The 14,879-nt window shown below is 38.2% G+C and overlaps 1 protein-coding gene across 4 annotated transcripts in view; it reads left to right on the forward strand.

Moving 5' to 3' along the window:
• Window positions 1–14,879, forward strand: part of diaph2 (diaphanous-related formin 2) — a 496,954-nt gene that overhangs the window by 335,018 nt on the left and 147,057 nt on the right. For all 4 annotated transcript variants that reach the window (XM_063000538.1, XM_063000542.1, XM_063000539.1 and 1 more), the window contains one exon: window positions 3,964–4,087. In XM_063000538.1, coding sequence (XP_062856608.1) covers window positions 3,964–4,087 — 124 coding nt within the window. The remainder of the gene's footprint in view (window positions 1–3,963; window positions 4,088–14,879) is intronic.

Below are 14,879 nucleotides of genomic sequence, written 5' to 3' on the forward strand. Positions count from 1 at the left end.
TTGCATGCTCTCCCCGTGTCTGCGTGGGTTTCCTACGGGAGTTTCCTCCCACAGTCCAAAAACATACAGGCAGGTTAATTGGAGACACTAAATTGCCCTATAGGTGAATGGGTGTGTGTGTATGTGTATGTGTGTCTGCCCTGCGATGGACTGGCGCCCCGTCTAGGGTGTTACTGTGTGCCTTGCGCCCATTGAAAAGCTGGGGTAGGCTCCAGCACCCCCCGCAACCCTAATTGGATAAGCGGTTAAGAAAGTGAGTGAGTGAGTGATTTAAGAATGTGTTGCCTGCAATACACTCAAAAAGTTAGGAGAGAGGCATGTTTACTACCGTTACATTACCTATATTAATTATACTTTTTTAATCGTTTGGGAACTAAGGATACTTAATTACTGCAGTTTTGCTAATGAAGTTCTTTCCCCATTCCTGCTAATTTGAGACTTTAGCTGCTCAACAGTCCACTGATGTCTAATTTGTCCTTACATTTTTATTAGGAGACAGATTGGATTGCAGACAGGCCAGTCAAGAACATGCACTCTTTGCACCTATTGCGTATAGCAGTCTAAATAAACATGTATATGGTTTAATGTTGTTTTTTAGGACACACGCTGGACCACTTCATATATTTTCACTGTATTTTGTTCTATCTGAGATTAGCTCAGGCTTGACAACTTGACAACTTTTTTGTATAATATTGTCATTCTTGTGTAAGTGTAAGTGGCAGCAATTTTCCAAAGTAGTTCTGACCCACATTGCTATATTTACCACAGTAGTATGATGGTTGATTATGCACTGCCATCTGAGGGTTCTATGGTCATGTGTGTTTAATATTATTTTCCAACACTGACTAAATAGTGAGCCTCCACTCATTTTGGCATACAAAGACTGGCCTTTGGTGGATCCATCTTTATTTTTTTTAAGCCAAATTTAATAACCACGTCTGTTAGAAATGTACCTGCTTATTGTGGAAGGATTCAGGACAGTGTAACTCAACTATTGTGTAAACTTTTAATCTTGTTTTATCCCTGTGCCAACGTTTGTACTGTGCACTTTCTATCTATCTATCTATCTATCTATCTATCTATCTATCTATCTATCTATCTATCTATCTATCTATCTATCTATCTATCTATCTATCTATCTATCTATCTGTCTAATATATATAATATATATTATGCAGAGACTTTCCTAGGTACTAACTTTTTTAGGCTTTAGGGAAGTACTCACCATGTTATTTTCTCTATTGAATGGGACCTCTGTGTGTGCTATACCTGGTTTGAGAACATTAACCCTGGTTTTGTGAGGCTTGATGAGGGGACAGTAAATCCCTGGTTTTCGGGCTTCCTCTAGCAGGCTTTAATGACAGCCTCTACCTTTTACATTGTTCGAGTTATTTTTGTCCAATGTGTTCTTTGACCTTACAATGTGAAGTAAAGAAAAGTAAAAGCAAGTCTTAGTGACTTTAAACGTATAAAATTAATCCAGCTGACCCATGTTATTTTCTTTATAAAGCCACCAATTATCAGATATTTTCCCATTTCCAGTACAACAGTGCCAGGCTAGAATAAATGCTATTGCATGGGAACATTACATACATGCATTATAAATCAGCTTATTAAAATAAGCTCTTATTTATTGTTGCATTATATCTAATAGTGTTTATGCTGAGTCACTTGATAGGTCCCTTTGAGCTCTGTGCAAAATCAGCTTTCGCTCATGATGATGACAGTCTTCCATTAATGTAATGATAATCTGAAGGGTTTGTATTAACAATGCTAAAATCATATAGCAGTATAAGCATATAGTTTTAACTGAATCAGAGTATTTTCTTTCCCACCCGGTTCTATCCCCACTACCACCAAATTGCAACTTAACCCTTGATTGTTTGCATGGTATTTGGTCATAATTGTAAGTTGCTCTGGGTGAAAGTGTTTGCTGAATGCTGTAAATGTAAAATGTACATGTAAGTTCAGCACTTGAATGTGCTGATGTGAGTAGTATAGGGGCTGGGGTGTTGTAGGCAGCATTAAACAGTTATTGTTTGGCAATTAATGATGCAGATTTTATGCTGAGGTGCTCTCAAGCTTCAGGTCTTTAATTTTGTAAGCTTGAGATAATCCCAGGGCATGGCTGAAACACACCTAAACTAACCAACAACGAGATTTTAATGTCATACAGTTATCAGAATAAGGGGACCAGAAAAATGTCATTCATAATCTTGTTTTCAATAAATCCATTACCACTGAATATGATTTTTATATTACTTCTCCTGTATAATCAAAATGCGAGTGTTTAATAAAAAAATTAACTAGAATTATACGTTTTTTAAGTGTATATATTCACTTTAACACAAACAAGTCCTTTTGACTTTGTATGTACAAATACAACGATCAGCCATAACATTAAAACCACCTCCTTGTTTCTTCACTCACTGTTTATTTTATCAGCTTCACTTACCATATAGAAGCACTTTATAGTCCATCTTTTTTCGCTGCATGCTTTGTTGGTACCCTTTTATGCTGTTCTTCAATGGTCAGGACTGTCCCAGGACCACTACAGAGCAGGTATTATTTGGCTGGTGGATCATTCTCAGCACTGCAGTGACACTGACATGGTGATGGTGTGTTAGTGTGTGTTGTGCTGGTATGAGTGGATAAGACACAGCAGCGCTGATGAACACCTCACTGTCACTGCTGGACTGAGAATAGTCCACCAACAAAAAATATCCAGCCAACAGTGTCCTGTGGGCAGCGTCCTGTGACCACTGATGAAGGTCTAGAAGATGACCAACTCAAACAGCAGCAATAGATGAGCGATCGTCTCTGACTTTACATCTACAAGGTGGACCAGCTGGTAGGAGTGTCTAATAGAATGGACAGTGAGTGGACACGGTATTTAAAAACTCCAGCAGCGCTGCTGTGTCTGAGCCACTCATACCAGCACAACACACACTAACACACCACCACAATGTCATTGTCACTGCAGTGCTGAGAATGATCCACCACCTAAATAAGACCTGCTCTGTGGTGGTCCTGTGTGGGTCCTGATCATTAAAGAACAGGGTGAAAGCAGGAAAAAAAACATGTAGTGAAACAGATGGACTACAGTCAGTAATTGTAGAACTACAAAGTGTTTCTATATGATAAGTGGAGCTGATGAAATTGACAGTGAGTGTAGAAACAAGGAGGTGGATTTAATGTTATGGCTGATTGGTGTATGTGTAGGTATCTTTTGTGGTTCCAAAAACTTCCCATCGGGGAACATGTGTTGTGTTTTTTTAACATGTATTGTACTGGTTTGAATATTTCAAGTGCAGCAGTGTTTTGGGGATTTTTAAAATACTGTTTAAACTTACAGGCCTCTTCATTAGGAACACATACCCAGTTAGCAATTGTAGTGGTACAGTTAGTATGGTTTCTAAATGTAAAATAAGCTTATTGTCACGAATCCAGCCTCTTTGAGCTTCTGGAGCCATGTTTACGTGCCACGCCCCTGTCTCCAGGAGCACATGTTAGAGGTGTTTTCATTTAGGTTTGAAGCCAATGACCCTCTCTATGATTGATTTGTTAGCTTAGCTTAGGGTTTAGGTTCCTGTTTCATGTGTTTAGCTTTAGCTTTGTTCTTGTGATTTTAGTTAGCTTTAGCATCTAGCTTAGCATAGGTCATGTGTGTTTGTATCTAGTCTTGTCTTGTTTAAACCTGTCTTGTGTCAGCTTGTCTTGTCTTTTGTTATTATTAAACAATTTGTTAGTTAACATCTCTGTGTGTGTCCACTCCTCTTGTCATGTCTAGCCCCTATTTATTACACCAATCTCTGTGCAAGAGACAGACCAACCATTTGGGGGGAACTCTATATTTTAAATATTTTATTTGTGTATTTTTCTATGTATTATTCATGTCATCTGACAGTCATTAAAGCATTTATCTACTAGTTGTACCATGTATTTCTCTATTCTGTTTTTTAGTGTCTGCCCAAATCCTCAAAGCCAGTTTGGACACAATGGAGAATCAGATCCAGAGGCTGGAGAATGACATCCAGAACTTCCCCAAGACAGATGACAAGCGGGATAAGTTTGTGGAAAAAATGTCCATATCCTTAATATTCATTTTTTGACCCAAGTAGGTTTGCATTTAATTGTTTAGGCTATTGTTTATAACAGGTTTGTGGAGGTCCTGTGGTTGCTGTGGGCTGTAGTATGATGGGTATGATGGGTTTTTTTCCACATTTTTTTCTCTGTATAGTAAATGAAACCCTTCTTAGCCATATGTACTCATCACTGTGCTCTGAATTTATCTCCTCAACAGCATCAGGCTGCTTTATCCACTGCTTTTTTATGGTTTTCAACCTTCAAGGCTTCTCCTGTATTTCAATAACATAGTTCTTTTAGTCTGGTGCAGCCACACTTAAGCCTTTATTTACTAAGCAATGCCAGAGTATTTCCAAAAGTCTATTTCAATGAGCATGGGAATATGATCTAATATATATGCAGCCATATTGCGTTTTTCTTAATTACAAAAAAATCAATTCCACTGTGCCATTTTGAAATGACAAATCTAAATGACATGCTGACTTTTCTTCTTTCAGATTCTGGCTGTAGTTTTTTATCTACCTAAGAAATCTTTAATTTATGATTAATAAGTTCTAAAAAAAACCTCATATGTTTCCCTAGAGCAAGTAAGACAATGATTAACCATATTTTAGATCTTTATTAGGAGCTTAAATAGAATATTCATGGTGGCTAACGTGGCATAATGTTAATAGCATCTGTAGAAATTACCAACCATAGCACGTCCATTACCCTGTGTTTTAAGACTATGGAACACTGTGCTCTGCTGATACCTTTCCTAGGCAAGGTTTTTCCTTAACCTGAGTGCCAGTATTGATTAGTTTTGGTCCAGGGAGGATTTGAACCAGAGTGAGGGAAAATTGAGAGGTACAGATATACTGTCTGTGTAAGGCAGTGTCTGGACTTGCTGCATCTCTGGAGATTTTTAAAAGCCAAATGGGCCAGAATAGCGAAATCAGTTGTGGCATCTCACCCCTGGCTTACCTGATCTGTCATTAGAGGCAGCACATAGACTAGGCACAGCAGCAGCAGAGTTTGTCTTCTGACAGATTCAAGGGTAGAGGTATGGACTGTTGGGTGCAGTTAATCATTATTATCCAGATAATAATAATAATAATAATAATAATAATAATAATAATACATATAAATATAACATAAGTAACAAGAATACTACTACTAGTATAAATAATAAAACAGAAGCCAGTATTAGTACTATAATTGTAATATTTCTGATATTTTTTGTCTGATTTGCAAATAAACACATTAATATGTGCAGGTCTTTTGATTGCATTGGTCCAATTATCCCCTAAAAAAGGATCACTGCAAATCAATCAAGTTCTCTCAAAGTTCCTCTGACTTATTACCTGACTAATATGATGGCACATTTTTATCCTGGTGGGAGTGACTATTTCACAGGGTGCAGTAAAGCATTTGATTTGTAACTCTGGTAGCTTTTGGACTGGTATGACAGTACTCCTCATCAATATCATTAACCATTTAGGTTCTACTGGCCAAGGCGTTTTAAATCTGTTGGATGGTTTGGAGTTGCTCTTTGTCTTTGTGACATTCATTGTGTGTGTGTGTGTGTGTGTGTGTGTGTGTGTGGATTTACTTTTGCCTTATGGTAATGGAGCTAATAGATGGTAAATATGTGTCTGGCTAATTAGGAATTGGAACATTTATTTAACCTGCATATTGTTTCATTATTTCTGCTTTAGAAATCATCAAAAACCTATACAAATTAAAAATAGCCTTTAGAAAAGCTAATCAAGTTGATCAGTTATTACATTACCACTGACAATTATTACCCATTCCTTTACAACACATCCCCTTAAACTGGCCATGTAAGCATGTAAAAAATGTTCAACATCTGCAACATTTATTAATATCATTGCTTTATTTTCCCTCCATTACTTTAATGTATGCAAATGGCTGAGTGGGGTGTTTGTTCAGCAGTTTACTGATAGCTATCTGTCAACTGAAATGGGAGCTTACAAAGGCTTTTAGATGAAGTACAGCTCCCAGGAGTACTTTTAACTCAGTACAGATGCTGGTAGTATTACCTAGGGGGAGGAGGACATGAGATGGCCTGTCTCACTTCCTGGGATATGGTCTTATAAGAAGTTTAATGGAGAGTGGAGAGGTCACTGCTGCCTTTGGCATCTGTACCAAAATTTGATGAATGAGGAGGGCGTTGTAATAGATCTTACATCCTTGTATCCCATGCTAAAATCAGTATACTGATATTTAGCTTAACCTTTCAACTCTTTCTGCTGGCAGAACACCAATCAACAGCAATTTTCCTTTACAGCAGTGACTGACAGGCCATCACATGGGTCAGGTTGCATCCTGAAAACTTGAAAATTGTGGTTGAAATAGTACGCAACATGCTCATGAAAAAGATGTATCATTTTTCATGTATTTACATTTTTTAGAAATGCACAACACTAAATGGTTCTGCAATCGTCATTAAATGAATTCTTTCTCTCAACGATAAAAATGCAATTTAGACATGAAGGGTTTGGTTCTGTAAGGAGTCAGCGAAGTGGCACACTTGTTTTTTAATTACCTCTAATGTGGTCCTTTTTCGTATTGGTTAAGAGTGTGCTTTCTTACACCAACCAGACATAACATTATGACCACTGACAGGTGAAGTGAATAACACTGATTATCTCTTCATCACGGCACCTGTTAGTGGGTGGGATATATTAGGCAGCAAGTCAACATTTTATCCTCAAAGTTGATGTGTTAGAAGCAGGAAAAATGAGCAAGCGTAAGGATTTGAGTGAGTTTGACGACTGGGTCAGAGCATCTCCAAAACTGCAGCTCTTGTGGGGTGTTTCCAGACTGTAGTGGTCAGTATCTATCAAAAGTGGTCCAAGGAAGGAACAGTGGTAAATCGGCGACAGGGTTATGGGCGGCCAAGGCTCATTGATACACGTGGGGAGCGAAGGCTGGCCCGTGTGGTCCGATCCAACATCTACTGTAGCTCAAATTGCTGAAGAAGTTAATACTAGTTCTAATAGAAAGGTGTCAGAATACACAGTGCATCACAGTTTGTTGCGTATGGGGCTGTCCAGTCAGGGTGCCCATGCTGACCCCTGTTCACTGCCGAAAGTGCCAAAAATGGGCACATGAGCATCAGAACTGGACCACGGAGTAATGGAAGAAGGTGGCCTGGTCTGATGAATAACATTTTCTTTTATCATCACGTGGATGGCCGGGTGCGTGTTCGTCGCTTACCTGGGGAACACGTGGCACCAGGATGCACTATGGGAAGAAGGCAAGCCGGCAGAGGGAGCGTGATGCTTTGGGCAATGTTCTGCTGGGAAACCTTGGGTCCTGCCATCCATGTGGATGTTACTTTGACACGTACCACCTACCTAAGCATTGTTGCAGACCATGTACACCCTGTCATGGAAATGGTATTCCCTGATGTCTGTGGCCTCTTTCAGCAGGATAATGCGCCCTGCCACAAAGCAAAAATGGTTTAGGAATGGTTTAAGGAGCACAACAACGAATTTGAGGTGCTGATTTGGCCTTCAAATTCTCCAGATTTCAATCCAGTCGAGCATCTGTGGGATGTGCTGGACAAACAAGTCCGATCCATGGAGGCCCCACCTCGCAACTTACAGGAGTTAAAGGATCTGCTGCTAACATCTTGGTGCCAGATACCACAGCACACCTTCAGGGGTTAGTGGAGTCCATGCCTCTATGGGTCAGGGCTGTTTTGGCAGCGAAAAGGGGACCAACACAATATTAGGAAGGTGGTCATAATGTTATGTCTGATTGGTGTATAATAATGTATCTGTTTTATTCTCACCCTAAACATTTTTTTTATTTTTATCCTTGCTTTAAACAAATGTATTTACTTATTTGTATTCATTACTTAGTACGTAGTGGTTTTAGGGTTAAATTTATTATTACAATGTTAATTATAACACAGTTGGTATTGCGCAGATTTGGCATATTATTTTGTGCACTTAATGTGATTTGATATAATGTCTATATGGATGTTTTTGCATATGAATCTTTATAATTCCATTGAAAAAAAAGTTATTTGGACATGTCCAATAATTTAATAATGCCCCCCACCCCCACTGCAAAATCCATAGAAGCCCCCTCCCACACATGTAAAGCTATCAGATCCTTTTTTTCCCCCACACCAGCCAGTGACAGACTCCTACACACAGCTGTTAACACAATGTTGTGTTAGCAACGTCAGGATGTATAAAAGGAATGCCTTAGCTTAGACACAATAGGCAACTTTATTTCAACAAGTCACGGGAGATATCAAGGTTTTAATTAACAAATTATAATAGGCTGTTAGTTGAATAAACAATACCAGACCCAGATAATTGTATTCTCTGTCATTTTACTCAAAGATACTAGGAGCAAAACATGCACTTGGCTCTTATGCCTGTGATTATGTTGATGTCTCACACAGAGATTCGTGTTTATTGGGAAATGTCATCCAAGCCATGTGTTTTTTGTGATATGATTTTGCATATGCTTCCGTCTTTGATTGCCTTGATGTGTGGTTTGGTGGGAGACCAAACCTCTGTTCCTGCCTCTTAAATCCCAGCTCTGAAGCTGAGAGGAAAGTGTTTGTAGAATGTTTGTTAATACTACTAATACAAGAATATGGTGATCCTGACCAGGCTTTGAGACAAATGCACTACAGCATGCATGTGTGAAAGTGTTTTAAGACAACAATTCTATTCATATTTTGAAAGTAAATTACTACTTTTGTATATTTTGGTTTTGCATAATCTTTTCTGACTCTATTGTAGCTTATTATGTGTTTTGAATTTAGTTTGTTACTCTTGTAGTTTCCAGGCTGTTATACTGTTGTACACTTACAGGTTTGCTTACATGATGCTGCTAATTACTGTACAATATAGCTTAGCTGTTCTTTAAGCATTTTATGTGATGTCCCCCAGTTTATAACATTTTCTTGGTCGGCCCTATGGATACTGTATTTCCACTATATGACCAAAGGTATGGACAGCACAGTGACTCGGTTGGTAGCACTGTTGCCTTACAGCAAGAAGGTCCTGGGTCTGATCCCCAGGTGGGGCGGTCTGGGTCCCTTCTGTGAGGAGTTTGCATGTTTCCTCCTGGAGCTCCGGTTTCCCCCCACAGTCCAAAAACATGCAGTGAGGTTAATTGGAAACACTGAATTGCCCTAAAGGTAAATGGGTGTGTGTGTATGTCTGGCGACCTGTCCAGGGTGTTACTGTGTGCCTTGCACCCATTGAAAAGCTTGGAAAGGTTCCAGCATCCCCGCAACCCTAATTGGATCAGTGGTTAAGAAAGCGAGTGAGTGAGTGGCCAAAAGTATTTGAACACCTGACCATTGGCTTGTTGTACATCACAGTTCAAAAACAAATGGCATTAGAATGAGATCATTCTAGACTAATTTTTGCAGCAACTCTTCTGAGAAGGCTTCTCACAAGACGTTCGAGTATGTCTGAGACAGTTTGTGCCCGCTGAAGTTTCTTTAAAGCAAGCTTTTCTTCCCGGCTTCTTCATAGATCTAGTTGTGTACACAGAAACACAGTCATGCTGGAACAGGACAGGGCCTTCCCTTAACTGTTGCTGCAAAATTGGAAGCCACATTATTTTCTTCCTGTTAGCAATCGACATGGCTTTTTTAGTGTGTTTGTTTTGACTATCAATTTTTACTTCTAAGCCTTGATACAACATATGGGCTTAGTTGATAAGTCTACGTATGTGCAAAAGCGGTGCGTAGCTTATATGTTTGTAATTTTCAAGTAAAATTAGATTTTATCTATGAAAAAAGAAATGGCTCTTATCAACCTTTTGCAACTTTGATGGCTGTGTGGGCACATGGATAGATTGATATATGGACAGATATGAATAAATGTATATAAACAGATAGATAAACTAACAGATATATGGACAGAGAAAAAAACACTTCATTAACCACCTAAAAGGCAATTTGGCTTCAGCTATGGGCTAAGTACTTCATAACCTAGTACCTAAGAACATTCTTAAATTTACAAGTGTTTCCCGAAACCCTTCGTAACTAATGTAGTACTTAAAATTGTTCATAAATTACGAGTAGTCTAACCCACTCGTATCTCACTAAGTACTTCTTAACCTGAAGTTTGCGTGCACAAAAACAATAAATGCAGCCAATTTGCCTGAGAAAAACTCAAATTCACTGGTTCTATGCTCTGCATCAGCACATTTATAGAAAATATTAACTCTCATGAATTAAAAAATATATATAATATACACTCATTTATACTCAGGTGGAGCCATTTGACTGAACTGTGCAGAGGAAGGCCCAAGAGATAACCTAGGATTGCTGCAAAGGGAAGATTGCACGAGGAAGAAGGCTAAGGTGGGGTAGATGGGAGCTTATATCTACTCTTTATTGGGCCTAGTATTAAGTGTTTCTTTCTCTTCCACAGTAAGGCCTGTTGCAGATAACTGAACTCCACCTGTCTTAGCCCTCTATTTCCTGAACTGAGCCCTTGTTTGTGCTGTAGGCTTATAATTCATAGGTTTGATATGCAATAGATAGCAATTGCAAATATACTGTTTTTATACCAGTAATTTGAAGACCTATTGGTTATTAGTATTAAAAAAAATTTTTCTTAATGAATTATTTGCTATTTCTGATATAATGATGACGGTGCCTTTTCAGAGGCGGAGTCAACAAAGAACTACTTAAACCTCGTTCGTAATGTCGGAGACTTAAGAGGGCGTCTGGGCAACACTCACAAAATTGGTGTTCTTAAAGTTATGTTGTTCTTAAAGTTTTTTGTTTATCGATATATACAGTCAAAGATATGGGATTCTTTTCCAGTAGCTTCTGTTTAAAAGCAGTTCTGTTTTGAGTTTGATGGTTCCTAAAACAATTTTACTAGTCATCACAAACTCAACCCACAAACAAAGTTAAATACAGTGGATTCAGAAAGCTTTCAGACCCTTTTTACATACACGTTGTGTTGTGGGTTAGATTTAAAATAGACATACTTTAACCCAATAATTCACTCTTTTGTAATGACAAAAAGTTTTTTTTAAATGTATTTAAAAAAATCTACTTTTATTTACAAAACCGTTATTCATTCAGGCCCTTTTTATGGCATGTCAAGGTCAGGTGCATGATCCTTGAGATGTGTCTTAATTGGAGTACACCTGTTTGATCCAAATAGAGGAACATGACTCCTAAAAACCTTCTCCAGTGCAGATGCAAACTCATACAGTGACCTCAAGCATACAGCCAAAACAACACTTGAATAGCTTTGGGCAAGTCTCTATATGTTTTTGAGTGGCCCAGCCAAAGACCAGATTTAAAACCATTTGATCTTCAGGATGGCAGTTCACAGATGACACTTTAGAAGAATCTGCAATTTTATACATTCCAGATAACTACACAGTTGTGCAAAAAGTCTATGGGTTTCACAATTACAGAACGTTCTTAATTTGCCCCTGTCCTTTTTTTTTTTTTTTGCAGGCTTAATTTAGCAATTAGTGTATATTAACAAAAATCTTAAAAGTTGATGAGGTAAAGCAATAAATGCATTTTTATTGTACTATTTTCAATTAAATAAAAATAATTGTCTATAAATGCTTATATTATTACCCTCTAAGATATTAGTGTTTAAAAGTACCAAATAAAGCCAAGTGCTGCATTAAAAGTCCAGAAGTACAAAAACAGAAAGAACAGTCTAAAACAAATGGTAGGTCATTGACAGTATTACTAGAGGGGCTGATTTTTTGCCAGCTGAAAAACAAAAAGTCCTCTGGAGAACTTGGGAACTGATAAAGTCTCCTAACATTTCCCTTTTTATGTGATACTCTGTTCTTGTATGTCCCATTTGGTCACCCTCTGCAGATTACTCTGTGCCAACTACCATTTGTTTCTCCCTCCCAGTTCAACCATGCTTAGACATGAGATTAGCTAGCTATACTGACTTCACTTTCCTTTAATGAACCAATTATCATATTCATTATGTAAATACAGCCAACTAATTATCTGGTGCATACAAATTTATTGTGATCTGTAATGTCAGCATTGGTTCAGGCTTGGTGCTTAGCTTGGTGTTCTGCTTAGAGGTCTGCTTCTAAAACTTTGTGAATAGGCCAGTCAGTAGCGGCTATGCAAATTCTACTTCTTGGTCAGTGTTCTTTAGATGAGGATTAGTAAACTTGGCTAAAGAAATAAGAGCAGCCTGCAAAGTAGGCTCTAATTAAATAGACTTTCTGACCATCCAGAGCACTAACAATTACCAACTGCAATCAGATGTTAATCAGCAGGGGTTCCTTCATTAATTGACAAAATTAGCCTCATCAATCATGCACAGGCGGTAGCTGGGCTGCTCGGCTCTGCTGAATCCTGTCACCATGGGCCTTCACAAGAGGAGCAGCATGATGCTGCCAGTGGAACACAAGAAAACAAATTTACATTCATGAACAAAGATTTAAAAACTTTCAGAAATCTGTCTCTGTCTAGACTCTTTCAGCTCTGGATCCAGAAGGGAACAAACGTAAACTATAAATCGTTCTTGTTAAAAATGGGAAGCAATATAACTAATGCACACACATCCCTTAAATAGTTGTTTAGCAGACATGGATATGAGTTGGATATTTTTCACACAGCTTTCATATCATTTAGCATAAAACATATTTTTTTATTGGAGCCCCTGTAGATTTAGCAGGACTCCTCAGCCTCACAAGTGTGCATTTATTAAAGAGATTCTGTCTTGTTAGGAAATGAGTGCAGCATTGCTGGAGATTTCATGTGGTTATTACTTATTTAGTATAGACTGAGAAGTAAATGGGCATATTTTACAAGACTTGATTTCTAGACTGTGCTCAGCATGTTCATCAATTTTTATTATTTGCCACCTGCTGTGCTCTGTTCTTATGGGTGGGCTAATTGTGACACGTCATATCCGTAGCTGATTCATAGACTTGAGTGGCTTGAAAAATGATGGCTTTGCATGTTTTTCATGTTTGTTAGTTTGCAAAGCATTAGAAAAGTGTTTTAGCCCTGTAAATGTACTGGAATTCTGTCCTCACCTCAAATAGAAATCCCCTAAAACCATGCCTATTTTAAAACCTAGGCTATTTTCTTACATTTTTAATGTGCTTTGTATATATAGTATATGTATAGAAGCACTTTGAAGTTAGGTGGTATTAGTTAGGTGGTGGATGATTCTCAGCACTGCAGTGACAATGACATGGTGGTAGTGTGTTAGTGTGTGTTGTGCTGGTGTAAGTGGATCAGACACAGTAGCAGCGCTGCTCGAGTTTTTAAGTACCATGTCCACTCACTGTCCACTCTATTAGACACTCTTACCTAGTTGGTTCACCTTGTAGATGTAAAGTCAGAGACGGTCGCTCATCTGTTGCTGCTGTTTGAGTTGGTCATCTTCTAGACCTTCATCAGTGGTCACAGGGCGCTGCCCACAAGGCGCTGTTGGCTGAATGTTTTTGGTTGGTGGACTATTCTCAGTCCAGCAGTGACAGTGAGGTGTTTAAAAACTCAATCAGCATTGCTGTGTCTTATCCACTCATACCAGCACAACACACACTAACACACCACCACCATGTCAGTGTCACTGCAGTGCTGAGAATCATCCACCACCTAAATAATATCTACTCTGTAGTGGTCCTGGGAGAGTCCTGACTATTGAAGAACAGCATGAAAGAAGGCTAACAAAGCATGCAGAGAAACAGATGGACTACAGTCAGTAGTTGTAGAACTACAAAGTGCTTCTATATGGTAAGTGGAGCTGATAAAATGGACATTGGGTTTAGAAAGAAGGAGGTGGTTTTGATGTTATGGCTGATCAGTGTATATTTACACTAAAATGCCAGAAAAACTGATACATGAAACTATGCATAATGCATTTATGTCTTGCATTCATTTTGATAGGTTTGGCCTCTTACAACAACACAATGTGCCGCCACACATGTCTAGATGACAAGAGTTTGAGTTTTTGCCATTCCCACCTAAGTCACTAGATCTTAGCGTTATCAATCTCTTCTGAGATGCCATGCAATGTGCTGTGAAACACAGAAATCCTACATTTCGAAATACGACAGAATTGTGGACCATTCTGCAGGAAGTAATGGGTGTTCATTGCTTAAAGAATATTAGCTTTTGGAGTCCATGCCCTGTCGTATTTCTGCGGTCCTACCCTCCCGTGGGGGACCTACCAAGTATTAGACTGGTGTACCAGTTTTTCTGGCACTCATATATATCCTGTCACATCTCCATGTCAGCCTTCAAAACAACACCTATACTTTTTACTGCTCACAGTTCTGCCCTCTGTGTTAAAAATTGTAGAAGTAAAAATAACATGGTTTAACTTTGGTGTGAGTTAATGAGATATATTTAATGCTGTTATTCTCAGTTTATTATTAGACTTCTCCTTATTGTTACAGAGAGTTTTCTATTAAATTGAAGGGTTAGTTTTGGACAATTGTAACTATATCTGAGCTATATATGTACTTTATCATTTCTCTTCTAAGACAACTGGTCCTCATTAACCTAAGAACAAACACAATTAACAACTTATTACTGTACTTTAATTATTAATGCTACAGCATTATACTGTAGTCATGTCTATGTATTATTATTAGCACATGGGAAGATGTGCTCACAAATGCATTCAATTATTATTATACAATCACATAGCATTAAATTACTAAGTCAAACTCCTCTCAGTGCTGTAGATTACTATACAGGTCCTTCTCAAAAAATTAGCATATTGTGATAAAGTTCATTATTTTCCATAATGTAATGATAAAAATTAAACTTTCATATA

The sequence above is a fragment of the Trichomycterus rosablanca genome, chromosome 8 (assembly GCF_030014385.1).
Source record: "Trichomycterus rosablanca isolate fTriRos1 chromosome 8, fTriRos1.hap1, whole genome shotgun sequence".
Taxonomy (NCBI): Eukaryota; Metazoa; Chordata; class Actinopteri; order Siluriformes; family Trichomycteridae; genus Trichomycterus; species Trichomycterus rosablanca.